Below are 25655 nucleotides of genomic sequence, written 5' to 3' on the forward strand. Positions count from 1 at the left end.
AAACTGCATCTGTCTGCTTCAAAATATTTGTGAAGAATGCTATAAAAACAGGTTAAGTTACTGAGATAGTACAAAACAAGACCTAGGATCTCCTTTTCTGATTTTGCTTTAATTACTTCTGAAACTCTTTATACAGAATGGATTTAAAGAAACTATACAGAATGAATTTAAGAAACGCATGGTAGCTTACATAAGTCTTTGTCAATGGCTTGAAGATGAAGCAATATTGAACATGCTCTTTCATTTAAAAATCAATTAAAAACAATCCACGCAAAAAAAAAAAAAAAGGCGGGGGGAGGAGGAGGGTTAGTGCCTTATTTAAGCAAACAGAAGGTAGAGATCTGGGGGAATAAAACTGAATCTGGACATCACCAAACTTGGAGGAGTTGTGGACTCAAATGAGGGCGTAAAGGCCTTACAGAGGGATCTGGACAGGTTGGAGAGGTGGGCGATCACCAACCGCATGAAGTTCAATAAGAGCAAGTGCCGGGTCCTGCAACTGGGATGGGGAAACCCTGGCTGCATGTACAGACTGGGCGATGAGACGCTGGAGAGCAGCCTAGAAGAGAGGGATCTGGGGGTCGTGGTAGACAGCAAGTTGAATATGAGCCAGCAGTGTGCCCTGGCAGCCAGGAGGGCCAACCGTGTCCTGGGGTGCATCAAGCACGGCATCGCTAGTAGGTCAAGGGAGGTGATTGTCCCGCTCTACTCTGCGCTGGTGCGGCCTCACCTCGAGTACTGTGTGCAGTTCTGGGCTCCACAGTATAAAAAGGACATGAAACTGTTGGAAAGTGTCCAGAGGAGGGCTACGAAGATGGTGAAAGGCCTGGAGGGGAAGATGTACGAGGAATGGCTGAGGTCACTGGGCCTGTTCAGCCTGGAGAAGAGGAGGCTGAGGGGAGACCTCATCACAGTCTACAACTTCCTTGTAAGGGGGTGTCGAGAGGCAGGAGACCTTTTCTCCATTAACACCAGTGACAGGACCCGCGGGAACGGGGTTAAGCTGAGGCAGGGGAAATTTAGGCTTGACATGAGGAGGGGGTTCTTCACAGAGAGGGTGGTTGCACACTGGAACAGGCTCCCCAGGGAAGTGGTCACTGCACCGAGCCTGTCTGAATTTAAGAAGAGATTGGACTGTGCGCTTAGGCACATGGTCTGAACTTTTGGGTAGACCTGTGCGGTGTCAAGAGTTGGACTTGAAGATCCTTAAGGGTCCCTTCCAACTCAGGATATTCTATGATTCTATGATTCTATGATTCTATGTAGCAGCATTAGTAATGCCTTGGATTGATAAGCCTGACAAAAGATGATCCTGAAGTTGATGCTGTGAGAGCAGCAATGAATAATTTATTGATAACAGTGATTAAATCGGAAAGAAAGTGTATATTGAAGGAGGATATTTACAAAAGAACTCCGTTCTTTTAGGAAACAAAGTTGTAGGGAAAAGCAGCAGATGAATATTTTAGTAAATAAATAGCTGGACTGAACAATGAAAGCTAAGTATACAGAGGAAACTAAATGTACCAAAAACATTATGCAGTGGGCTTATTGTTATGTGTATACTCAATGAGAAGTGTATGCTTCATTTCTATTGATATTTTTTCTAATCATCAGTCTCAGAAGTTCTTTGATCTTGGAATTTTGAGAGTGAAGGCATACATGTAATCAAGAGTGAAAACAGTGAGAGAAAATTGGGAAATAGCAACTCTTGAACAAAGTTTACACAAATTGTATTAACTGAAAATAATAGCATCCCTTTTTTTGTATATGTGTTGGAAAAACAATGACAATAAGCTCCATGGGACTCTCCTCATATACTGTTTAAGAAAGCTTGTTAAGAAGGCTGTTTAAGAAAGCTTTCACTTCTAATTGCTTCACAGGGCTGAGTATTGCATCTGATTGGTGTCAGTTAAATTGAAATATTTTATGTATCATTAATGTTAGTCAAACTATTTTGATATATGAAGCTATGCAAGAGCTTGTAAATAGCTTGTTTATTCTTCCTTTGCTCCTGCTAAAAAACAATGTGCTCTTTACAACCTGATCAAATTAAGGTAGTACTTTGTGCTCTATAATCTTGCTGTTTAGCTTTGGATTTTGGATTTGACTTTTGTTGTGTTTTTTTCCCCTCCTTGGGATTTCAGTTAGCATCATCATTTAATATGATGCTCCATTACAGTGGTGGTGTGCGTGTTTTTAATTGATTCTTCACAAATATTTATTCCTGTTTCTCCAATGTTAATCGGTCAATGGCCATGATAACAATCAGTTTAATGCTACTGAGTCTGCCTTGTTTCTGGGATCTAGTGGTCAAACATATTGATTTGATCTCTGCACATAAAACTCCATGCTAGTACAAGACACTGAGCAGCTTGGTCTGCAGGGGTTGGGTCATTCTTCTTGGTCTAGCATAGAAGTTAAGGCATGTGAGAGAGATCTGTTAACTAAGCTAAACTAAATGTGGGCCAGGCTGTCAAACAACTTTTACATTTGTTTTTCTTCATAAATTTGTTGCATCTCTTGACAGAGGCAGCCACTTCTGCTTTTTCCAGAGGTCTTGGCTCTTTGTACTATAAGTTGTTTGTTTTTTCTAACTGCTTTCAAAGCTGCTGTCTCCTTCAGGACCTGAGATGCTGTCAGGCTTCTGAATGTCCTTGAGCATTTCAAGTTCCTCAGCACTGTGCTCTGCATAGATTTTAAAGACACTAATATTTTTTTTTTTTGAGAAGGCAGAACTTTCTGACATCTAGAGGTAGGCATGGTACATCAGCATGTCTTGTTTTCTGCTACTACTATTTAATGGCTCCCAGAATGTGCTACAAAAAGAAATCCTTACTATAAGTTCTTGCTATCTTATGAGTGCAACCAGTATGTAAATAACTTAGGAAATAAAAAACTTCCTATTAAAAAAAAAAAAAAAAAAAGATAAATGCACTGTAAAACCTTGTAGGAATTTAAATATCAAATATAATTTTAGAAGGAAAAAATCCTCTACAGGAGATTTATTGGTACAGATCATTTGTCAATATCTTATTCTTGAATATAGATGAATAAAATACTGTTAGTAGAGGAATGAAGATTTGATATGTATGTTGATATTGTTCACAGAAGGAAACTGAAGATATATGAGTTTCTTTTAAATCTGCCTAGATGTACAGGTACTACTTAAAAAAAGTTGTTAAATTATTCTGCAATTAGCTTTAAGTATATTCTTTTAATACCGTAGGCTGCTGACAGTGGGGAAGTACACAATGTTGAATAGCAGATCAGTGTTTAACTGGGAAAACAACTAAATCCTTAAGTGTACTTGTGCAAAACACCATTTCTTTTCAAAAGTATTGTGAAAACCTATACAGAAGAACAGTCGTACTGTGCAGGAGTTCTTACACACAAATGAGTAGGTCTTTTGTTACTGTTTGAAGGTTGATGGTTGTTTTAAACGAAGGTTTAATTTTGACTTGAATACCATGTGAATCCTGCTCCTACAATTCCCTTTCAAAACTTCTTCAGGAGGACAGGCCCTTTAAAGTGGCAGTCTGGACCTATAGTTAGTTCTTGCTTAGTCCGTGGATTTGCTTGGAAGACAATTTGGAACATTTCACTTACCTGTTTTACACCTATATTTGGTATGTTAGTTTGACAGGATACAATCTTTAATTGTTCACCTTTCCTCCAGAACAACCAAAGCAGATCTCACTTTGTGATTGCATATTTGGTTCATGAAGCTACTTCAAATGTTCTCTCCATCTGTTGTATGAATCAAACCCATTAGTCTTATGGGATCATCATGAATGGCTTCTATGTTGACTGTGTTTTCAGCAGCCAGCTGATCACTGTTGAGGTAAATGCTAACTTTTGAAGTGATAATGGTGGGTTTGGATGATCTTTCTTCATCCTCTACTGAAGGGTCTTTTTTTCTCCTTGGTTTTCTGCGTTTTCCCTTGACACTGTGATCAAGTGAGGCATAACACATCTGATGGTCAGGCTCCACCTAGAAGGAAATTCACTTTGCATTTAACATTCCGTAGTCATGCTTGATTTAGAATTATGTCTAAGGCTTCCAGTACGTCTGTATTGTTATTGTGGTTGGGGCTGAAGCTTACACAAACTAGCTGTAAATGAACTAATTGAAAGTACAGATGATTAAGCTATGGCAGCACAGAAAACAGACCAACAAGAACCTAATGGTAAATGACTCATGTTCTTGAAATAATGGCAGTAAGGAAAAAAAATAATTAAGGTATTTTTCCCTCTATGGGAATAAGAATAGCTTATATAATCAGCCCAAGTTCTTTGGGATGCAAGGCATTGTTGGATCTGTTTTTCTTCCCCCATTTGATCTGTTAGAATGCCACTGTTTGCGACAACAGTTTTTGCAGGCTTTGTGTGGAAAACAAAAGCTGGGCGATTCTTTGTTCTATACCTCATCTGATTTCCAGTGCAAAATGTATGTTGTGTGTATGTGTGTATCCACTGCTACTTTCTATATGTTTTTCAAGTCAAATTGTTAAGTGCTTTTGGCATTGGAATTTTCATAGATGATTCTGTTTCTGTGAAGTTTATGTTAACAGATCTTTAGATAAGAAAGGATGTGTCTTCCCCCTGGAAGCATCCTGAGAGAGAGAGAGGCTGGAAATAACTCCTTATGAAATACCTGGAAATCAATTCAAAAATTGATACTAGGAATGCTTCAATTACAGACAAATTTCAATAGAAGCTTGTATGCTTTTAGGTATCCAAGTAACAACAAGATAAAAATCAATAGAAAATCAGTTGTCTTTCATTTGTTAAGACAGATTTTTGTGCTGGGCAGGAGTAAGTCAGTCAAACTCACGATTATCATGTGATGCAGTTTATGTTTTCATTTGGTTGATGTCCAAAACAAATACAATTCTTCATATAAACCATGGCAGAAGATGCATGCTTAATTGAGCCTGATCTACATTCCTGTGACTGAGCTTTATTATGCCATATGGATAGAAATGAGCAGTCCATAATTCTCCTGCTTCCTTTACTAATGGCCTAGACTGAACTAAGTGTCAAGTCAGTGCTTAAATTTCCTGATGAACTGAAACACTCAAGCATGGTAACTTTTATGATGAGCAGTGTAAGAATTTGAGTTACTTATTGTCATGGGATTACCACAAAAAGTCTGAAACAGACCTTGTTACCCTCATTCAGATATCCAAATTTAAAAATGAAGATACCTGTAGCTGGTTAACTGGCATTTGAGGCTGGGACTTCATCTGCTCATAACAACATTCCTCTGTAATTTACCAAAGTAGAAAAATGTTTTAGTTATTAAAGACATCCTACTGAGGATTAAAAAATCCAATTAACAAATCCCCCTGACAGAAATAACCCCACCCCTTTACCCCCACCAATTTACTTTGATAGAAGCTTATCTTGTTTTGAAGTGACATACAAGTCTCTTACTCTGCTTACAGAGTAGCTTAGAAATTCAGGCACAGATACTCTAAAATGGAAAATAATGTTCTATTCATGTGGATAGTAAGCTTCTATTTATTCACTAAAGGGACATCATTTTAGACTGCTAGAACATATGAGGGTAACTTCACATACCAAAGTGTTTGGCAGTAGAGGTGATCTATTCAGTAGATGACCTGGTCTTATAAACAGTGCAGTATTTTGGTTTGCTGTTCTACCCCAAGTAGATATCAGTACAGCAATTAAAAGAGGAAAGGATTCTCAGGTTTTCTGAGAAACACAGAATGTGTTGGTCATTTTGCTTTCAATTTCACATTTCTTATAACCACCAAATAGACACGTTTTTAACGTGAGGCTTACCTAAAATTTCTTGACTGAGATTGCCGTAAACTGGGTCATCTTCTGTGTAATGGTCATCATAGCTAGAATGGGAATGGAAAGATATTTTAAAATCACATAATAAGCTTTATTTAAGACCCCGCTATTCTAGTTCGAACATTTTACACAAATCTACAGTAAAAGATTGTATATGACCTAAAAAACAACACGAAGAATATCTGGGGCGATGGGAGGTAATAACACTGTATTTGCAGAAGGGGAAGAAGAGGCACTGTCAATATTCTGAAGAGAAATTTATTATCTAGCCAAGGATAGAACTCTTCTTTCCTGTAACTTAAGTAAGTATAAAGGCAGTCTCAAGACTACTAAGCTACTGGTTGATGGAGTTCTAAAAATATTAATGATCTCTTAGTAACAGTGAGATAACTGTGAGAAGTGGCCCAAAAAGGACTTCATGGGTAAATGTAACCAATCTCTTGCTTTATTGGCTCACATACCATATAATCATTTGAGAACTACGTCAAACTTTTCTAATTCTGCTACTCATATTTATAGAGACTGCTGTGATAAAGACCAAAATAAAATTCATTCACTGTTGAGTTACACGCCTTCATCCTCAAGCTAAAGTTCTTTAACCTACAGAAATGTGCTCCCTTTCAGATGATAACTTCATGTGCAGAGGTTGCTTAATCCGTCTGAACCTCTACTTTGCAAGCTAAATTTGACAAGTCTGGGGGAAGCAGGTGAAGGTCAAAGAGGCCCAGTATAGTAGTGTGGCACAACAGGAGTGCAACTTTAGAGTCAAACAATTGTTGCTAAGGAGTAGATAAACCTGCATGTGGTTGGGAAGGAGGGATAAATTCTATTTAGCTCAAGCCTGGTTTGATTCACTGAAATCCAATTAACAATTAGAGTATGAGGTACAATCCTGGAGCGTGGCTCTTAGTTGGGTTCCATCTGAAGGGAACCCTATTCACATCCTCCAAGGCCACTTTGCAATACAAACTAAGGAACTAAATGGTGCTTTTGGGGAGGATGTTCTTAAAAAAGTGCACTCCTGATTGAACTAAAATTCTTATGTCAATGCACCTAGACAAGACCAGAACAAAGTTCAGCTTTGGCTATTTAATGGTATTCTGTATTCCATTACCTGGTGTTTCTTGAAAATGTTTTTAAGCATGTTTGTAAAAACAAGAATCATTAGAGTGAAGCACAGTGTGATCCTGTTCCCATTGCATCCCTATACTGTGACTTGTAAAGAGGATGTAGTGATGCAATCTTAGACTGTTTTTTCCAGTGGTATAATCAGCTGAACAGACAGTAATGAACAGAGGGACTTCCCAATTTCAAGTAAGCACGTCATTGTGGATTGGTTTGGGGAGAAGGACAACAGCTTTTGTATTTTTGTTTCAAAGGCATCTTATATTTGTGTTGAGGTGCCTTCTATCTCTGTTTTCTAAAGTAATTTCTTTGATATGGAATAAAATGGGGAGAGATCAGGAGCTGTCCAGCATCTGGAACCGACGCAAACAGACTGATTTAGGGCTTTTGAATGCAATGTGCAAAAGGAGGTTATGAAAAGTAAATACACACAAGTTACTGTTCCCCAAGTATTAAATATCAGACTGTAATTTCTCTATATTTTCTGAGTTCTCTTTAATTATAGTAGATTCATTGAATTGGAGTGATAGTGTTTTGACTCAATGTTTTGCATTTACTTCAATACATAAAATAATCATATCAGCATGCAGTTATTTATTGTTGAGTAAATGACTGGAGTACATCCCTCCTGTGTGAAATTATTTCCCTCCCCCCTTCACAGAACTTTTTTTTTTCCCGTAACTCTCCTGCTCTCCAGTAGTGCCAGGCAGGCCATGTGAGATAATGGATTTCCCCCATGTCTTCCGTCTAAAGCCATCTGTCATAATTTATTGCTTATTTTGCCCTTCTCAGAAAGAAATTTTTTATCCAACTTACCTTGGACTGTTGTCTTCATAGTCTTTATACATTTTAGCTAGAAAAATTTTAACAAAAAAAAAAAAAAAGAATGAATGAAATATGTTATTTAAGAGTGCTTCAGATAATTGTCCTAACTGACACACTTTTGATTTCACTGTACAGAAGTAGGTCTTCCAGGCTCTATTTTTTTAAGCAACATATATGTTTATTATATATAATCCCTTCTCCCAAAAATGTACTATAACACATGGGATTCATTTCTTGTTTCCTCCTCCTCCTACTTCTAACATATCTTTTTCTATGCCTAGGGAGGTGCATCATGTTTATATCAGAAGATGAAGGGTTCATTAGTTTTTTTTTACTAGTTGCTTCTGTCTCTGAAAGAGAGAGATCCTGTGATCCACAGATGAAGAAACTGAAGCAGAGAGGCAATAGCCACTAAGAGATTTATTGCTAGAGCTTGATTAATAACTCAGGAATGCCTGACTTTCTATCTCGTGCTCCAGGACTCCAGAATTTACCATGGTAAGGCTTTGATACCAGAACACTATAGCGTCAGCCAATCTGACTGCAACCTTGCTCAAGGTTAGTTTTGTAAATGACTGTGATTTTTCATCATATCTACCTAATAACACTAAAAATCAAGACAAAACAAAGAAGTGACACTCTCCTTCCCCTCCCAGAACACTCCAGCACCTCTCCTAATAGCCTGTAGTCATACCAATTCTCTTATTGGTGATTACAATTTATAAACATGAGCCTTCTGCTTATGTGGATTACATATGCATGTAAGTGTTCAAAGTAGTTCGATATAAGTGTTTGCCTGCCCATTCATATTCATACAGCACAAAGTACAATTTTCCCCTGTAAAGACAGGTTTTCCTGAAGGGTTGCAGTAGGATTGTACAACTGATTATAGAATTATATGCAGAAGATTGGTTGTACTGTCATAGTCGATCACATTAACTTTTTTTTTTTTTTAATTTTAACTAAAAACAGAGTATGAGTGTAGTCATCCTCTAACAAAAATAAATGAGTTCATTATTGTCAGTGATGCTTTGGTTTAAGAGATAGAATCCCATGATGAAAAGCAAGTTGGTTTGTTTTGAAAGTAAACTGATTAAACTGATTAATTATGAAATATTAATATTAAATCTTAATATCAATATTAATCTAATTATGAAATCCAACATTCAAATAAACATTCAGAAATTTAGGGAGGATAAAACTTTCTCAGATGTATTTTGTGTTAGTACAGCTACTTAAAATCATTTTTAATTTAAAGTACAGTTGATAAATAAGTTACATGAAATGTACTCCTTAAAAGAAAATATATGAATTAATGACTTTAAAAATACACTATACAAATAAAACATTAAGCAGAAATAATTTTTTCACCCTGTATATTTTCTGTTGATTTATCATCAGAGGACAAGTTTGCATAGTGGTTTTTAGCAGTCGGTTGAGCAGGTAATAATCACTCTGTAATCTTACCTGATTCTCCTAAAAATTTTAAAAGTTACATCCTGACAGCTAGAATCATTCTTGTCAAAGAAGAACTTTAAGACTCAAAAGAATAAATCTTTTGGCTTGACATCTCCCAGAAATGATGGGTTTCTCTCAAGGTGCTTTTAAACAGTCAAATTCCTTTCCTTACAGAGACAACATTACTTACTTTCTTGCTTCTTTTTCATATAGTGTGAAATATTCAGTATCAATGAAACAATCAGAGCCAGACTCAGAAAGGCCAAAACTCCCCAGACAGAAGGGTGGCATTCCATTTCTGTAACTGAAGGAAAATCATTTTATATTATGTATTGTCTAAAAATTACACTGTATTCTTTGTGTTTGGTTGATTTTTGCTTTCTGTAATTCAAGCCTTTTGTTGTTTATTCTGTGGCAGCCATTGCTTTATGAGCTATATAATTAATATCAAAACCAAATGCAAAATAACAAGAAAAAAACATCCATAAACTGTTAACAGAGCTGTGGTTTCATAGCAAATCAGCCAAAGGCTGGGGTACTAGTTTGCCTGTAAAATGGAGTAAAAATCACAAATTGCTTTAAAAAAAAAAAAAAAAAAAAAAAAGGAAATGAATAGCTTTGAAAGTGTTTTTCTAATTGCCTTTAAAACAAATAAATTAAAAAAAAAAAGTAGCTGGAGCAGAGCAGAGGTTAGATGACACTGGCAGAGTGAGATTCAATCAGGTCCATAATATTCCTATTTGGCTTTGACATAGCTGAATTCCTTCAGGGGCTTAATGTTTTGTTTACTTTTTAAAGGAAAGCTGAGTAAAGGAATGCATCACTATACATTCACATGTTACAGGGGCAACAATGCATTTAATCCTATTGAGAAGACAAAGCTTTGTTCCTTGGCTCACTGACATCAGCTCACCTTCAAAATTGCCCCTTCTGGTTTTTGTTCCCTGATTACATAAAGAGTTGAAAGTTGAAAATCTCTTTTAGTTTTGTTTAATTCCAATCCACAGATGTTATGATGATTAAGCAAGATAAGATAATCCTTGTTAGTAAGAAACTGTGTCACGTAGACTTCTGTAGCACTTTTCCTTCCTCTCTTGAAGCACTATGAAGCACTTACCTTCTCTCTCTTTTTTAAAGGAACAAAGCAGAACAAATAACCTGTGAATTCCTGACAGCTTTGTAACTGTTTATTCCACATAGTCCTTCCAGTGGGCATTTATTCCATTCTTTCAAACTAAATATCCCATTCCCATTCCTTTTTTTTCTCCTAGTTTAGTTCTAGAAAAGTTATTTGAGGGCTCTCCTTTACTGCAATTACACTTTTCATGTTGAAAGGCACTTTTTTGCAATGAGATACATGATCGAGATATTCATTACAAGAGAGAAAACACCATGAGATAACTATATATAATTTTCCAGAGGAGGAATTAAGAAAAAGGGAGATCTCACCCTGAGAATATGTAATAACATCATGAGTAACCAGTGTTTGGAACCGGGTTACTCTATAATGAGTCACTAGAAAAAAATTGCATCCTATGCAGCCTGCCCAAAACTATAAGAAGTCTATGCCAAAGACAGGAAATTTTAAGTCTCAATGTAGTTTAACTCAATAATCATCCTTCCTTCTTCTTATGTTCTATCTCTTGTGAAGTGATTGCCTTCCATTTTTCTTATGTTCATTTATTACTGCTTTTCCTAAGACTGTATTTTGTTCAGCGAGCAAAACCAGTATTGTAGCCTGAGAGAAGGACACGTGTACAAAAACCCTGTGATTCATTGGAATAAAAACAGGGAGTAGATAACAAATATACAGCTTGGATCTGAGTGTGTACCTTTTTCTAGGTATTGAAGGCTATCATTTATTTGTCTGTTTCAGGATTTCTATTTTCCCTTGGTGTTTCTAGAGAAAAAGGAGAATTCTTAATTGACGTGGAAGAGGTAACCAAATTTTTGTGGAAAAGCTTTTTTTTCATATTTCAACTTCTGAGTTATATTTGAATCACTGACTGGAAAATAGTTGATGTTGGAAAAAAAAAAAAAAGGTTTTTTCCTTTTCAGTTTTAAGTTTAAAATCTACAGTATTTGGGCAATTCCACTTCTCTAGAACTTCTGAAATACTCTAGCAAAGCAACTTTTATTTCTAATTAAACATACCAATGTTTTAAATCTTACAAACTACAGGTCTTTCTTATACTTACTTTGGAAACTTGCATAGGTTTGGGGAAAGATAGGAAACAACAGTTTAATTTATCATTATTTAATTTATTTTAAAGTTGATTTCCCAAAATGCCGATTTAAACATCTGTTGTATTTCAGTAGAATATATGTGACTTAACCTATATACATACATGAACATGTATGTGACGTAAATGTCTTTTTTTATTTTTTTTTCTCTTACCTTTGCAATATGAGCTACTTGTTTTTCAGACAACCCTACTTATATTTCAGAAATAAAATCAATCTTCAGTTACCCCATAAAACCATAGTAAAGGCCTTGATCAGACACACAGGAGTGCCTCTGTGTTTGGTCTATGGTTTTCTAACGTCAGTTTCAAGTTAATCTTAATTTTCAAGTACAAAATATAAGAGATTTTGTTTTTATATCTCAGATTTAAAGATATACAACTCCCAACTTTCCCTCAGCTGTTCTTTTGCTACCCTTTTATTTGTTGCCAATATGCTAGCTATTTACATTTATAATTGCATTATTTAAATATTTACTACTTTGACAACTGCAGTGGTAGAAGGAAAGCTAATACTTGTTTGAAGAGCAGTTTGTCTCCTCAGGTAACTATGCTGCTCTCTCTTTACATTATGATAGCAGATGCAATCTGTGACAGCTAACTGGCAAAAAAAAGGTAAGGCAAGTGCGGATGGAGACAGAGATAGACAGCAAGAGAAGTTTAATTATAGTTTAGAGTGTTCTGAAATAGTTTTATTCCATTCTCTAATTTTAATTCTAAATCATCTATTATCAAATGTAGCAAAACTAGATTTACCGTTTTGAAATTATATATTTATTTTTAAGAACCCTTAGAAGAGTTTTCAGAACGTTTCCACCCAACTACCTTCAAACTGATTTAAAAATAAAAATAAAAAGTTATATCTTTCAGAAAAATGTCCTGGGGAAAAAATAGGCCCCTAGGGACAGTACACTACTATTCTAATAGGATAAGCCTAATTTCTATCAGAGTTTTCTGTAATAGTCTAAGCCTAAGAGCAATAGTAACTTGCTCATACTGAAGCTGTTCTTAAAGCGATGTGCTCCACTGTGAAAGAAAAGAGTTCATCGTATAGCCAAAGGTTTCATGAGGACAACAATTCTAGTTTTAATTCAGGAGAACTTGGTAGGTGGGTACTACATTTAATCATTTGGGAGGTGGTACTTGAGAGGCGGTACTACAGTTAATCATTACAAAGATGCCAGTATTTCACATACCTAATACCAGAATCTCTCTAGTATTATTGGTACATTCTTATTCTGCTGTTCTTTCATTCTAGTTTGGAAACGGCATCAAACTTGGATGTCCATCCAAGCAGAGTATCTGCCTCAGGTAATTATTTACTCTGCCTGGATTATTTATTTATTTCTACTTTTCTGACAGTAGGGATGGTGTTACCCAACTCTTTTTAGTAAATTCACACAACAAAATACAGGGAAACAAAACTATTTCCAAATACATAGTTATTTGTGCTTTTTCTCCCTTTTAAATCTCTTGATGACTTTCTGCACCAAAAAATACAGGACACAGGACTAAATAAACATTTGTTGACTTTTTCATAGGTTTGCAGAGTCCATTCTACTGTAATTACGGTGGGGATAAAAGACAAAAAACAACAGTCAAAATTAAAACACCCTAGCCTTTCTTGGATGAATTCTGCAATTACTGCAACTTGAAGGAATTAACATAATCATCCTCTCCTAATCATGTACTTACCTTTTGGTGGAATGGGCCAGATTCAACAATTTGGGGCTAGAAAGAGATTTGTTTTCTCCTAGTAACATGTGTGTAAATGGTAGAAGTATTAAGCTCTGTTCCTTCCTGTTCTAATGTATTTTATTCAGAGAATCTGTCACTAAGAGTAACAGGAGTATATCATCCTTCTATTATACTTTCCTACAGAAAAGGAACAAGAGGTGGAGATTATAGATACCTATCTAGCAAGACCTGTCTTGCCATCTATTATATCAACTCATTATTCATGTAAGCAGATTAATTACTTTGATCGTTACCAAATTTTAGAAGATAAGTTGGAGCACAAAACAGTTTTTCTCATTGTTTCTGTCTGTAAATTTGACAAAGATTAAACAAAATTATTTTTTCCCTCTCCTGTTAAATGGTGAGGTAAATATTATTCTGTACCAATGACCCCTACCCAAAAGAAACCCATTAAGAGACTGATGAATGTTAAATTAATAATGCTTCCACCTGTGTGAACTTTTAAGACAGGATAAATTCTCTGGAAAGGATTTGTTAAGATGTAATTAAGTAATACATAACTAATTCCTTTGTAAGATATCAACTTCATATTTCAGAAGGAAAGAAGCACACTATAAAATAAGAAGTCCCTAGCTCAGTAAATATTTTCAGAATAAAATTGATGTCAATGCTTAGTCTTGATTAACAAACCTTAGTGCTTTTGCCTACTTAGCTGAAGATTAATGAAGGTTTAAGCTGTTGATGGTGACTCATCCTCATCATTATGTTTATTATTAATAATTTGACTTCAGCACAAAGGGCAACCTTCTTGAAGGACTGGTAATCAACCAAAGTACACTTCTACTGTTTCTTTTTTTTTTTTTCAAAATTTATAATACTTAAAAGAAAAGACTCACCTCGTTTTGCTGTTCTTAGGAATACTCCCCACCTCTTTATCCTACAGGAAATCAAGTTATGTTATGTTGGCAGACCTTGGATGTGCTTTTATTTCAGATCTGACAGCATAAATCTATCTCCAGAGTTGCCATCAGTCTTAAAAGTCTCTCGTTTTTTCTTCCCCTGCATTCTTACAGACAGGAAATGTGGTTCAGGCTTTTACAACTTTACTAGCAAACTGACGGTCTCCTTGAGTGTACGCCTCTGAGAGGGAATAAAATATTCATATGTGCACTTGCATACAATAACCACTTGTCTTGCCACAGAAAAGCATGTCCAGGACTATTAGTTCAATTTTATATGATACAAACCTACTATGGTAATATTCATATGAGACCCATACTGTAAGGCTTCCTATTTGTGCTATGTTGGTTTTTTTGTTTGTTTTTTTTTTGTTTTTAACAAAAGTATTTTGGATGCCTGTTAAACTCCATTACAGAAATGTTTTACATAGGAGTGCTATTTGACTCTTTCCTTCTTGAGGTTTCTAAACCAAGTCTGGAAGTCCATCGCTGAGAGAGCCTACAGTTTAGTCAGTAAGACGACACAGAGGCATGATACAGATATTACACCATTGCCAGATTTGGAAGGTCAGGTTAAGATATCATAATATGCTCCCTCTGTTCTTTAAAGTCTGTGAATCTGGGCTTACAACTCAAAACAGTTGTGGAAAAAATAGGGTAAATCAGCGTGTGTCTTACTGTGTGTGTTTTGTCTTTTTTTTTCTTTTAATTTAGCAAAACATGCCTGTGTTTGGCTAGAAAAGACATTTTATTCTCAGAATTGCCATAGCTTCTTCCAGAGGAAGCATGCATGTAGATCACTGTTGAAGAGGCTTTCTTTTAACTTTTGAGGGTTTGTGTGCTTTTTTCTTTGTTTTCAGAGCAAATGGTTTTATCTCCAATTACGCATAATGTAGAAGTGGGAAGCGTTGGTTAAGAAAAAGAGGTGAATTACATGACTGTTTGTCTTTTTGGAATACACAAATTGAAAATATCCTCAGTATAATCTGAGGAGCAATGTAGAATGTTTCTCTTTGAGAGAAACATAGGAGGAAACAATCTTGGCTGTATACGTTTATTTGGGATATTATTACTTCAGGATATTATTTTTATATTAACTGCCTTAGATTAATGCTTAAGAAATAATTTACTGGTTTAGCATCTTCTTTGAATGTGCAGGTGCAGGTTAGCCTTAATTAATATGACATACTCTTCCATTTTAATCCGAAGGCAAGAAAGACCCTTATCTACTCAGAGCTTTATCAGAATGAGGTGCATTGATTATGAGACACTAATATATAGAAATGATTAAAATGTTTTTTGAGGTTATAATTGTCATTTTTCATGCGATTTTTCATCAAGATATTTTTAAATGGTTATAGCTTTGGAGTTTGCCAGCAACTGAGTTTAGACACCTTACTTATAAATGTTGGTAGAATCAAAATCACAGATATATATATATTTTATCAGTGTTAAATCAAAAAGCATAGGTCCATCCCATTTAGTTCTATATTCCATTTTTCAGTGAAAGTTCCATTCAGAAAGTGAAACATCCTATGATCTGTGGTTTAAACCTTGGCTTTCAGCAGGGAAAAAGATACATTTTTTATGAAATGGTGACCGCAATTGATACCTTTGAAAGTAAAGGGTTTGTCTTGAGCTTAGGAAAGTAAAAGAACTGAACTAGTTATAACAACTGCATTTAGTAGTTCCATGTCGTAGGCTCAAGTGAACAGAAGTGCTGTGAAGCCACATGATCAGAGTATGCAACTCAGAAAGACCTCTTGTGATGAAAGAAAATCTCTATTTGAGGAAGAAGCTGATGAGAGTGGGAAATACATATTTAATAAATGGAGACAGTTGCTTAATTTCTCAGCTAAGAGTGTGAGGTGTTAAACTGAGATCTGCTGAGGATTCAGAATAAAATGTTTACCAGCCTGAACAAGAAGCTTACAAGTAATAAACTCCTTTGGAGATAATTAGAGCCATAATGGGTAGGTGAACAGTGAGAATACGGTAGGGAATTTCTAGGTTCGTAGCCCTGGTAGCATGTTAATACATCTGTTCTCCAAGAGCAAATCATTGTTGTGCAGTAGCGTATTTGGTCACAGGAGTGAAGTCTATTGGATTAGACACGAGTTTGATGTGCTCTTCTGGACAGCCTACAACAGACTGCAAGATCTGTTAAACAGCAAAAAATTCTTCATTGCAGGCCCTAAAATTCATTGTGAATATGACTTCTTACTTCTCTTTCCTGTCTTTTATACCTGTGTTAAGGTTTAAAAAAAAAAAAAAGTGAGAGAGTGAGAGAACCAACCGTCTGCTTAATTTTTTGTTATTCAGGAAAATAAAGATAAGGATAAATTGTGCCTAATTTTAGAAAGACATGACATAAAGTAATGTCACTCTATGCACATTTATTGTGTACAAAGATGTTTCCTCTATTTTTGAAAGTCCCTGAGTTGTAAACTGCTGGGGGCATATTCTGGGGAAGTATCTCTGACCATTTACATACTTATTTGATCTTTGGTAAACATATGCTGCTGGTGTCTCCAAGACACGATTCTACATCACATAGACAACTGACTAGTTTGGGAATGGTTCTTGCTATACAAGTTCTTGGAAATGGTAAATACAGTACTGTTAAATACGGTTATGCACAGGCATATAAGAAGGAGTAAATCTGTGCTCAAATAGAGTCAGACAGTATGGTTTGGCAGAAGACTTGAATGATCAAGTGAACAGAGTGATAGAGCAGTTGAAAAAATAATGAAAAGCTTACAAAATATTATTTTGTTAGCGGTTTTAGGGAAAGGCAGGCAGGAGAATCCCAAAGTAGCTATGAAAGATGATGTTTGGAAGGGAAGCCATACTTGGGAAGGGAGAGGGTTGATCTTAAATTTCTTTCTTTGGGCTTAACTGAGTCTTTCTAAGTTTGACATTAGTGTAGGAACAAAACAAAACAGTAAGTAATATGTTACAAATCTTTTTCTTTGTTCATTTTTGTCTTGAAAATATGTGGTGCAACCTACAGAATGGAATAATTAGAAGTCATTGCAGTACTTGTCTTTTAAGTACTCATGTTATAGGGAATAGTAACACACTTACTGTGAAGTTTGTTAAACTTGTATAGTAAACAGCGTTGGAGAAGGAGATATGGGACAGCAGCTAAACATGGTAGATATAGAGCTTAGGGATATGGTTTAGTGGGGACTGTTAGCGTTAGGTCAGAGGTTGGACTCGATGATCTTGAGGTCTCTTCCAACCTAGAAATTCTGTGATTCTGTGATATATATATATATATATCCAATTTCTATGATGAGGTCACTGTATGTTGCCACAAACATTGGAGCTAAGGCAATGGCTGACCAAGGAAAGACTGCAGAGACCCAGCGGATGTCAGCAAGTTTCCAAAAGCAAGACCATTACTGTAGTATATAAGTTTAAAGTACTTCTCTGGTTCTGGATGAACTGTGCCAGGATGGAACATTTTACTGTGGCTGAAATCCATAGTAGTTCCCAGCAGTCTCTTCCAAGCCTGGAATTTGCTCGTTGCAACTGCAAACTTCAAAGAAAAAGAGTTTTCAGCCTTACCAATCTGAAAGTCATTTCACAGTCTGTATTTCCCCTTTCCTCCTCCCCAAGAAATCAAAAAGCCACCTTGATTCTTTCCTCCTTGTTTTCAAGTGAAAAAGTCTTTGCTCTGCCTCTAAAAGAAGACTTCTGGGGACTGCCTTATCAGTTTCTTAGAAAATGAGTGTTAAAAAAGAATATAAAATTTTTCAAGTGTAGTCAGAGAAAACAAGAATTTAAAAGGCAGCTAGCACAAGGTTCTAATGTATTTGACTTGATAAATCAACATCTCTTATTTACTTAAGAACTCATTCAGTTCAGTACATTTTTGCAATATATGCATGTCACCAGTAAGTTGTACTTTTCTAAGACCTCAGAATGCATACTTATTCTAGCTTCCTGAAGACAAGATAAACTGCACAGCTGACAATAGAATCGGGCCTCAAATGCCTACTTTCTCTATCGCTACTCATATTAAAGCTTTTCTTTTAGAAATTATGTCATTTATGATCCTAGATGGTATCGTGGAAAACCCCTTTGTAAGGAAGAGAAGACAGAGAGACTGGTTGTAGTCTTAAAAAATGCAAGATGTAAATGACCTTTCTGTTTGAAGTGGGAATATGTTTTTAATCGTAAATCTTGTCTGACTTGCTGGGGAAAGCAACTATAGCAAATGCTTTGAGATGATCTCATGCTAAAGTGATGTCTACTCTGACACTAATCTCATGAACACATCAAGGATGTAGAACTATTCTTTTAACCTTAGCACGTGGCCCTTTGCTTAGGTTGCAGGTGCAGACCTGGTGCTGCATCTGTAGTAAATATAAAATAGCAACAACGCGAGAGAGGAGAGGGAGAATTTTGAATCCACCCTCAAATGCTTCAGAGAGTGATTCTGACTAATACTGTGAATTTTGTACTTATGGTAAAGTTAATCACTGTCTTTTGTGCATTATAGATTGTATTGTGAATTTCGTTGTTTTATCTTAAACCAATGTTAAGCTCAATGTTACCCCATTAATAGCCCCTGAAATTATGGCTCCTATTACGAGCAATATCATGGGTTTCCTGTGGGGAAACCACAGGTTATTTTTTCCGAATGTTACAAAACCTTATTATCAAAGACTGTTAAGAGAGGTAGCAAGAGAAAACTTCTTATCTTGGTAATCCTGCACTGTCAAAATTTCCATTGAAAGCTAACACTGCACACTTGTGCAGCTTTGGGTGGGGTTTTTTGTGTTGCGTGATGTGAAATTGCTGAGCAGAGTCTCTGCATGACTAGCTCAGAGCAAATAGAACAGATGCCCCTTCTTCCAAAACCTGCAGAAGTGTGGCCTTTTCACTGAGTTCAGTGGATTTTATTTTCTGCTCAGACAGCTGCTGTATTCCGAGAGAGATGTAATCTCTGGTGGTGTTTCTTTCAATAGGCACAAGAAGAACGAATTTCCTAGTAAAGTTGCTATAATCCACTTACCTGGTTTTAGGATTTTTGTAATTCTCCCTTGACATACAACCTTTTGTTATCACAGCATGACTAATGTTGGCTCTTAACTGGGCTTTGGCCTAATCCCTCTTTTGGACACAGCAAAACTTCTGAGCTCTTTAAAAGCTGCTGGAGACCTAAGGTAGGCTGTCTGGTTGGGGGTATGTTTTAGAAGTCAGACTCCACTGTATACGCTGCTTCTCCCACCTCTCCTTGCCATGACAATGCAGGTAAAAGCATTTGAGCCCCCTTGTTTTCTCCTCTAATATCCTACCTGCTTTTTATCCTTGAGGGATGCTGTTCCCCTGTTATGACACAGTTGCTGGAGGGCAGTAGGAGTACCACAGCATTGGGAGTCAAGGGGCATGTTCATGGACCTAAGTCTGTAAAGTCAGAGGCATTAAGGAGGAAATAATTTAGAAGAAAAAAAAAAAAAAAAAAAAAAAAGCATGAGCCTGTCTCAACTTAATCTCTGTGGTTACACGTTTGCCAATAAGCCAACTACTCTGCAGTGCCGCTGAGCACTCGTGAGACATCTTAGATCCAACCCATGTGCGTGTAAATTCTGATGAAGACCTGAAATAGTGGTTATAAAGATAATTCTTTAAAAGTGGTCAGTGATGCATTGGAGTAGTGAGTTTGGTCTGAATCACTCAACTTCTAAAGCTTTCAGCTTAACAACGTTGTGGTTCCATCTTTCTGTTTAAAGTAGTATCTGGTAAGCAGATAAAACCACTTGTCTCACCATGTACACGCCTGTTAAAAACATTGTTTTCTTACTACTTCCTGCTCAGCAGTGGATTTGGCTACAGAGTAATGCGTGCTAGTTTCCTCATAGCAAAAACTGCTAGGGACTTGTTAGCGTTTGCAGAAAGTAAGAGCACAGGTGTGCAGAAAAGGTTTCTCTCATCCCACAAAGCGTTGTAAGGCTGTAGAGTGATTGTTCTATATTTGACACACAGGTTTTGACGTTTCTCAGAGGCCAGAGAAAGTATTATATGTTTAAGGTGTTTTCTTTGTGTCTTGGGTTAAAGATTTTGGATGAAGTAGTCAGGATGTGGACTTGAGCATGTCTCCATGTGACAACTGAAAAGTGTAGTCATGGGCACTAGTTAGGTGGTGTTGGCAGGTTTGTCCTGTCACAAGCAAAGGTTGTGTCCTCAGTGGAAGCAAACTTTCCCAAGAAAAGTGTCATGACGCATTCCACTAAGGTCCGTGTCTAACAAAGTAATTTCATTTCAGAAGTATGGCGTTGCTGGAAAACTGATCAGCTTTAAGCAAGCTCTGTGCTTTTCAATTCAGATTTATATCCTATCAATCAAGAATAATCCTATGATTTTGGTTTTGGCTTAGCTTCTAATCTAGGGTACTGCAGTCTTTCTATTCATGTTTAGTGCTTAGTATCTCTTCTGTTGAATCTATTTGACTAGTTAAGTGCCTTTCTCTTTCTTGAAAAGATGCTACTTATAAGTATTTTTCCAACTTTTTGTATGTGTGCAGCTCCTTTTTCCATAGTTGATGCTTAGGAAAGACTTACCCTATGGGCGATTATTGATGCCAACAACTTATTGCTGTGTGGCTTAGTACTTTATTTGTAGTACTGTCCAAGGATGTAGGAAATGTTTGTATGAGTTGCTCTTCTCCTTCTGTAATCTAAAGAACAAAATTGCATAGTATTTAAAGGTGACAGGCAACATGTGATTTTATTGATATTTAGAAACTTCTGTTCAGATGTTGATTTAACTGATAAATAAAAGCCTCACATCCTTCTACTTCACCATTGATGTATATATTTAGGTTCAGCTCTCTATCAGAGAGCTGATGTGACCATATAGAGCAAAGATATTGTGACTGGGCTCGGTTTCAGCCAGACATACTATCCCTCTGTGTGAGCACTGCAGAAATATATAACATTTCTGTCTTTAAAACTCTGTGAGGTTTTAGCAAAAAGTGTTTTAAAACTAAGTGACTCATAGAATAATGCTTTAGGCCATGCTCTGCAGCTGCTGGAAAGAAAGGCATTCATAAATAGAATTCAGAAACTTGACAACATTTCCTACAAGACAAGGAGGCAGGTAGAGCAAGCCATTTTCTAACCTTACCTGAACCTCCCTGATGCAGAGCAGGCATATTACTAAGTAGTACAGGGGGTGGAGAGGTATACTGAGGTAGTTTATATGCTGTACACCTGAAATACACATGACAGTGGGGGAAAAAAAGTACCCCTGAAGCTTAAAAATTAAGTGAGGCAAGCAAGGGAATGGTATCACTATTTGATCTTTGTGCACTAAGCTTTATTTCCTTCTTAATAGAAGACTAAATATATGCTTGAAAAAGTTAATCTTTGCTGTGAGCTATAGCATCTTGGATAAAGCATCAGTTTTATACCTCACTCTACCTGAAGTGAAGCAGTATTTTAGGAGGATGGCACCACGCTAAAATGGAGAGGAGGGCACAAATAGTTTTCTGTAATCCTTGGAAACACTTATCTATTTCAGCTGAACAGTCACAATCTGGGTGATGCAGCTACGTGGTGAAAGAAAAAAAAAAATGTGGTAAAGGCTGACCATTCTGGTTTGCGGCTTTCTCCTACTGAGTGCTTTTATTTAGTGTTTGAAATGTGCACATAATGGCTTTACATCGTGGAACAGTTACAGAGGGTCATTTTTTGTGAGACAGAGATGTCAGGTTCTGATTTTCCTGACAAGCAGCTTTCCTGGAGTTCTGCTACAACTCATTAGCAGTAACAAGACTGAGGAGTCTGAAGAAAAGCTGGAATTTTCTTCATGTGTATGGAAGACTGCTTTTCTTTTAAAATTATTGACTTTCAGAGTACATCAAAAGTTTGCACTGAATACACTTACGAACAAAAGTGCAGCATTTGATTGACATGCAAACACCAGAGTGTTTTTTTCTCTATAGCTAGAGGCTAAGGAAGTTCTTTTAAAGAAGCTGTTGATTTTTTATTTTTTTTTTTTAATTGAGAGAAAAGAACCTCTGAGGTCATTTTTAGCTCACAGAAGATTTTTATTTCACTGCTTAAGCATGTATAATTGCATGCATGATTCATACACTAATGCTGTGACTTGGACTAACTTTTTTTTGCTGCTATAATATAATGGAATTCTGTATTTTAATGTGCCCATGCTTTCAGCTTAGGCAATGCTGAAATCCAGAGGGAAGCTATACAGAATGGAATCTGTACTCAACTCCTTTTTAAGGCATCATATAGAAGACTTCTTGCAGGACTGTAGTGTCTATCCTTGAAACCAATAAAAATATTTCATAAACTGAAATCAATGAATGCTGTGTGCATCGTGAACAACACGATTGTACACCCAACTCAGAACTGAACTCAGTTCTGATATAGAATATCTCTCTTATTCAGCAGCAGCCCTGTGAGATTGTTTAAGGCCATGATGGAAGGATGCCATCAAATGAGAAATGCAGACTAGCTACTCCTGATTAGAGGGTAATAACACACAATTTCCTCCATATGCTGGAGTAATTTTTTCTCTTTTTGTGAACCTATACTACCTTTGAAGTGTTGTATGCTCAGAGTCTTGGGCCTGTATTTCCCCTGAGCTTTACTATATTTGCAATTTCAGGCCTTAAATGACTTGCTGAAAGCACTAATTCACATCTAATTTAAGCACAGGAGAAATCTGGTAATTTAATGCATTTAAAAGCTAAATGTGTCCAGGTTTTCAGGAAGGGGCATTGTACTAGTATTTCCAATATACCTGGAGCAAGGGAGTTTCTACCCTACCTGTCAGGCTTGTGTTTTATAACATGACTAATGTATCAACTCAGCAACACTACCCCATGTTTGTGGAGAGCCCGACAAAGTCTGAGATACTACCTGTGCTAGTCCCTTTGATGCCAGTGTTTTTATAGTAGTAGAAGTGATTTAGATAGTTTCATTTCAAGTTTGAAACAGCAAAGGAGGGGAGCAGAAAACTACTAACATGAACTTAACTGATGCATCCCATGCAGTACTTACAGTACCATCCTTCTACATCTCTGCTTTCCTGATGTGACTCCTCCTGTTTCCACCATCCTGGCTGTGAGGTGAGTGAAGGATTCCTGCCCTGGGCTTACACACAGTTAGTAGTTTGCTACTGGCAGCCTATGTCCTGAGCACTGTCTTCCCCGGTCTGTCCTGCCTCCTGTGTGGGCCTGGAGCCTCTCTTCTGCATTACTTCATGAGGTTAAGCTCACAAGGTATAAGCTGTGCAGCAAGTGATGGGGGAAAGTTGTGTCAGGTTGTTCTTCTCTTTGTGAGAGACCTGACAGCAGGCTAAAACCAGAGGCTTGTCCAAGCACACCAGACTTTAGTAGCATGTCACCGATGCCTCCTTTTAGGAGGTGGGGGGAAGGGTGTGCAAATCCTTAAGACTTAGAAAATGCAAGTATTGAGATGTTACCTATGCCATTAACCCTTCTTAGAGCAAATTGGCTTCTTCAGTGGTCAGAGAGGTCCTGTGATCCCGTATTATTGAGCTGTGGGGTTTATTTTTACAGATCAGCCATATTCCTCTCACCCAGGCTGCCAGTTAATTGACAGCTGCCTTGCTGCAGCTCAGAGATGAAGATGTTTGTTATCCTGGAGGGGGATCAATAGCTGCTGCTTTTCTTCCAATGTCTGGTTTCTGGCAAACATTAGGACTTTTCTGCTATTTTAACCCAAACTACTATTTAATTAGAGGATTTTAAAACAGTCGATGCATCCATCTGTTGTGTGTGAAGACTTTCTTGTAATGATAAGCTCAGTAGCCAGAACTTCAGATCCTTTCAGCAGACACCTGTGTTAATTTGGAGAGCTCTTCAAGTGATGCTTTCTTTTGGGGCCAACTCTGTTTTGTTGTTCTCATCTTTCTGCTTTAAGCACAGAACTAGCACTGTGCAGTCAGCAGGAGCTAGAGGCTTGTCGCAGTGCCAATGAATTTTTCTCATCCTCTTTTGTCTCCCTTTCCTCCTCCTATGTTCAAAGGGTGGCTTATGTTGAGAGAGCAGAGCACAGAGTGAAAACAAGTCCATATACACATTTGGAAAATGTCAGGTCAAGATATATAATTCAGTTTACCACAGCAGAGTGGCATTTCTGAGACAGCACAAATGTAATATCCTTTTCTGGGATAACGAGAGTTGGACTTGATGATCCTTAAGGGTCCCTTCCAACTCAGGATATTCTATGATTCTATGATTCTGTACCTTAAACACCATTCAGAAACATGGTTTATGTTGGAAGAAAAGTACTGAGGGGTTATGTTTTTTCATTAGATTGACAAACTAAAGAAGTTGAAAGGACTGGGTGTCAAAGCTGTTTATTTATGCAGTATTAGGTGCTATCTCGAGGTGAATATTCCCACTCAGAAAGAATTGGTGAAAATATAGACAGAGACAGTGACTTTCTAAGTCTCTATGTATGCTTTTCAACAGCACGTGTTGGAGATAAATTCCTTTGCTCTCAAGAAATTCCTCAGGTTATTGGTGTTTGAGTTTAACAATGAGCCTGCTACATCAAAGGTTGAATGGGAGCATAGGCCTTGCTAGAAAGGGCAAATGGGGGATACTGCTGGGCAAACAGAGGGAAGATTTAAGATGAAGAAAAGATAAGAAATAAAGAAGAGATATGGGAGAAAGACATAGGGCAGAACTGAAATTGTTTCTATAAAGGACAGATAGCAAAGGTTCTTAAAGTGTGGTATGCTTCTTTAAAATAGCCAGAGGGATACAGCTTTGGATGATGGAGCTAATATGTCCTCCTCAAAATCTCTAGGGGGCCTGCTGGGGGACCAGGGACTTGGAAGTGGACAATGGACAAATAAGGCCTATCCATTTATCTGGAAAAATCTATGAAAGTGTTGAAGCTTAAATAGCCTCACGTCCAGCTACTTGCTTCTCTCCCTCACCTGCTCTGGGGAAATACTCCACCTCCTGAGAAGGGCAAAGAGAAGGCTCTGTACACATGAGCAGAAGACTCAGAACAAAAGAAATAGGGGAGTTTTTCTAAGTTTAAAAAGGTATCAGCTGTGCAGGAGCCAATTCTTGAGGAAGCCTTTGTTCTCCCCCCATTCGTTGTGGGTTAACTCCCCCACCAGAGATGAAGGAACTTGATCTCTGACCTCTGGAGAATAAGGCCCCAACAAAGTTTGATAAGGAATTAAGAAGTCAGTAGTGTAAAAGGCATCACCTTGTTATTTTTATTTTCTGATGGCAGAGAGAGCTTGAAAAGCACTCTTTTTTTTTTTTTTTCTTCTTTTATTTTTTTTTCTGTTTTAGTGCTGTCAGTGGCACTGTTTGTGGTTTGTGGGCTTGCCGTTATTGTCATGGGTTGGATGCATTTTGTGGTATGGGTTAATTTCTTTTTTTATAAATCCAGGTCACTTCATATAACACATTAACTTCAAAGCAGCCTGTAGTGCCAGACTTAGTAAGAAGACATGAAAAAATTAATGCCAGTTGTAGAAATCTATAGACTTAAAA

At 37.0% G+C, this 25655-nt stretch overlaps 1 protein-coding gene across 1 annotated transcript; it reads right to left on the reverse strand.

Annotated features, from left to right (window-relative positions):
• Positions 1-1301: 1301 nt before the first annotated feature.
• On the reverse strand, positions 1302-14291 carry TRAT1 (T cell receptor associated transmembrane adaptor 1). The gene is made up of 6 exons (XM_082784538.1): positions 14069-14291; positions 9422-9535; positions 7765-7801; positions 5809-5870; positions 5208-5266; positions 1302-3991 (listed from the first exon to the last, which is right to left on the reverse strand). Exons 2-6 carry the CDS (start codon positions 9525-9527, stop codon positions 3731-3733), a joined length of 525 nt encoding a protein of 174 aa, XP_082640664.1. The 5' UTR covers positions 9528-9535; positions 14069-14291; the 3' UTR covers positions 1302-3730.
• Between the last annotated feature and the right edge of the window lie 11364 nt (positions 14292-25655).

This window comes from Aythya marila, assembly GCF_965140915.1.
Source record: "Aythya marila genome assembly, chromosome: 1".
Classification (NCBI taxonomy): Eukaryota; Metazoa; Chordata; class Aves; order Anseriformes; family Anatidae; genus Aythya; species Aythya marila.